Here is a 3485-nt window from a genome sequence, read left to right on the forward strand (position 1 = left end):
TATATAAAGATACATTGATGTAAGATGGATGGATGGGTGGGTGGATGGATGGATGGATGGATGGATGGATGGATGGATGGATGGATGGATGGATGGATGGATGGGTGGATGGATGGATGGATGGATGGATGGATGGATGGATGGATGGATGATGTCAACTTATGATACAAGGTCTCGTAAGGATAACAGACCTTGTGTCGGCTTGTGCTCAACCAAACACGTACACGTGTGGATGTGGTGTGTGTCTGTGTGTGCGCACTGGGTGAGTACATGCGTGTACGAGTGTGTTTGTGAGTGTGTGTGTGTGTGTGTGTGTGTGTGTGTGTGTGTGTGTGTGTGTGTGTGTGTGTGTGTGTGTGCATGGGTGTACACGCACGCACAAGTAGGGCCGTGTTGGTGTGATTTATATTTCATGTGGCTTTTCAAAAAATTAAATTCGACCATGATGCAATAGAATACTTTTATAAAATCTAATGTGCAGTTGAGAACATAAGCAGAGTATTGCCAATAAGCATCAGCTCAGAATGATAAAGGTGTGTGTTGTCCAACGAGTGAAAATTAAACCATTCTCAACGAAACCTCAAAAACCAAGGATTAAATCTCGAAGGAAGAGAAGAAAAAAAATGTGCCAATAAGGTCTGGTTAAAATTAGAAACAGAACTGGCCAAGGACCCGGAGTTCCTTCATTTTCAAAAGACATTTCTAAAAAAATTTTGAGAAAACTGTATGTTTCAGGTTCCCATTTAATTTTATTTTCCTTTTTCAAAAGACAGTTCTAAAATTTTGTTGAGAGAACTATATGATTCAGGTTCCCATGTAATTTTTATTTTCATTTTTCAAAAGATAGTTCTGAAATTTCTTTGACAAAATAAAAATAGGGGTTCAGGTTCACATTTACCTTCTGTTTTCAAAAGACAGTTCTGAAATTTCATTGAAAAAATCATAGGGTCTGGGTTCCCATTTACCTTCCGTTTTCAAAAAACGTTTCTGAAATTTCGTTGAGAAAACTATTTGGGTTCAGGGTTCCCACTTACCTTCCCGGAACAACGTGGGCATGGACTGCGACAGCTTGGCCATAGCTCGGAAGTTGCTTCCGCTCCCAGCACCATCGACAGAGTTGTCCTCGTGGTCCACTCGGCGCGCCTGGATCTGTCTGAGCAGAGAGTCGCGGTCCATGGGCCGGCCTTGTTGGTGTCCGGCTGCTGGTGCTGTGACCGTTGCTGCCTGGAGCTCCTCTCTGGACTTGCTGCGCCGGATGTTGGCGACCCCTGCGTGGGGCGTGGCTTTAAAAGTATCGACAATTGAGGAGGAGGAGGAGGGAGGGAGAGGTGGGGACTCTCCGCGTGATGTCGTTGTTGGAAAGTAATCCGAGTTGCGGTTAGGCTGCGCTGCTGACCGTACGCCGCCTGTGGTAGAGCGAGCAGAAGTTGTTGAGTGGATTGGGACATCTGCTCTCCCCGTACCGAGTCCCGATTTTGAAGATAGAAATGACGCCACAATGCTGTTTTCTGCCGACCCTGACAGTTTGGGAGCTGAGGAACTGGCAGATATCGAGGATGTGGAAGACACATGGGACGAAGAGGAGGAGGAGGAGACATTTTTGGTTGTCTGGCTAGACGTGGGGCCAGAGGGGTTGATGTTGCTGTTAGCGAGGGAGGAAATGGAGTTGATGGACTTAACGGTTATGGAAGGCTGCGAGTCTGTCGAGGCACTGGAGATGTTGGATTTGTTTTCGTTGCCCGTTTTCTTGACGTAGACACCTCCGTTGTTTCTCTCTGTTCTTTGCTCACTGGACGTCCCGCTCGACGGATAACTGAACTGGTCAGGGGCAACAACCCCAGATTTACCGTTGGAAACAGAGTAATCATCAATTACCTCCCTTGAATTTCTATTCGATTTCAACCTCGCTCTCGCCGCTTCCAGTTCATTCACACCGCCGTTACTGTCGCTGCTGCTGGTGGTAGTTCCGCTCGGCCGTTGAGCTTGTGGGATCTGCTGTTGTGGCCTGCCGTTGATGAGCACCACAGGCTCGTCCTGTAGTCCCGACTGCTGCTGCTGCTGTTGAGGCGCCCCCGTGTTGTTGCCCTTGATGAAGAGAAAATTATTGGAGGGTCGAGCGGCCGGTCGTCTGCTCTCGCTTATGCAGACGCTGCTGCTGGACCGGACCACCGCCCGGCTGGGAGACAGGTTAGTGTGGCTGCCACTCAGTGCGCGGGGGTTAGTGCTGTGCGGGGGGAGCTGGTTCAGGGCCGTGTTGCTGCCGAACGACTGGGCGAGCAACCGGACGCTGGGCAGACCTCGGAACTCTTGGCCACCAGAAGACGAGGAGGAGGAAGAGCCCGAGGCCGCCGGCGTTTGCAATAAGATCTGGGACTTACTCACTCCTTGAGCACGCTGGAGAGGGCTGGTGTGGGCGAAAGAGGGGGCGGGGGTGTCCGCGTTGGGCGCTCCGGTTTGTTTGGACCGAAGCACGCGGATTTGCGAAGCGGAGGAGGAGGAGGAAGAGGAAGAAGAAGACGAAGACGCGGGATTCGCTGAAGCGGAGGAAAAAGGGGACGAAGCAATAGCTGAAGAGGAGGAGGATGAGGAGGGTGGTCGAGGCGGGAGTGCAGCGGATACAGGGGTGGAGGAGGAAGAGGATGATGAGGAAGCAGCTGTTGTAGAAGTGTATCGCGAGGATACTGGGTCCCCTTTCTCAGCGGAGTCCCTAGCTGGGAACACAGAAGTGGTCACAACTCGAGGCTGGGACCCTGCTCGCCTTTTTACATACAACCCACCACCACCGCCACCGCCACCACCACCAGTAGTAATAGTAGTAGTGGAAGAAGAAGAAGATGAAGAAGACGACACCATTCCACCATCGTTTGTGTTTTCGTTGGCGCTAGAATTGACCCCTGACCCTCTTCGGCCCGTGCCAGATATCCCCCCAGCCACTGAGGCAAGATTGGCGTCCTTCAGCCACGCTCTGTTCCCAAGATTGGCGCCCACAGCGGCCCTATCCTCGCTCTCACTGTTGCCTGCGTAATTCCCACCAATTCTACTAGCGCCCTCATTGTTATTACTTCTACCCCCAGCATTATTATTACTACTTGCGCCATTTGTAGTTGAAGTTCTCAAAATAATAGGGGCGTTATGAGACCTATTACTGCTAAACCCTCTATTAGCAACCACCGCTGCGTTTTGCTTAATATCTCGGATATGTTTGAGAGATTTAAAAGGTGAGGAGGAGGAGGAGGAGGAGGAGGAGGAGGAAGCAGAAGCGGATGGGGGAGGAGGGGAAGAAGCAGCGTCGTTGGCCGGCTGATTGACAGCGTGCAGCGACTTGCTGCGCTGGATGTTGCTCGACTTGACAGGGGAGACCACATTGGGTTGTGTCCCTTTGGCCGAGTTGCGACGGATCAGCTGGGAGCCGGACCCGTGAACGTTTTGCTGTGAGGGGCGGGGAGGGAAGGATGGAAGGAGGGAGGGAGGGGGAAAAAAGAAGG

General features: G+C 51.4%; 1 protein-coding gene across 1 annotated transcript in view; it reads right to left on the reverse strand.

The window, feature by feature from the left end:
- Positions 1-1034: 1034 nt before the first annotated feature.
- LOC101846836 (mucin-19) overlaps positions 1035-3485 on the reverse strand; it is a gene marked incomplete at its 3' end in the record, with an annotated part of 54554 nt that continues 52103 nt past the window's right edge. Inside the window, 1 exon segment of the mRNA XM_013087094.1 lies at positions 1035-3434. Within this exon segment, the coding sequence (XP_012942548.1) occupies positions 1035-3434 (2400 nt within the window).

Source organism: Aplysia californica, unplaced genomic scaffold, assembly GCF_000002075.1.
Source record: "Aplysia californica isolate F4 #8 unplaced genomic scaffold, AplCal3.0 scaffold00545, whole genome shotgun sequence".
In the NCBI taxonomy this organism is placed as follows: domain Eukaryota; kingdom Metazoa; phylum Mollusca; class Gastropoda; order Aplysiida; family Aplysiidae; genus Aplysia; species Aplysia californica.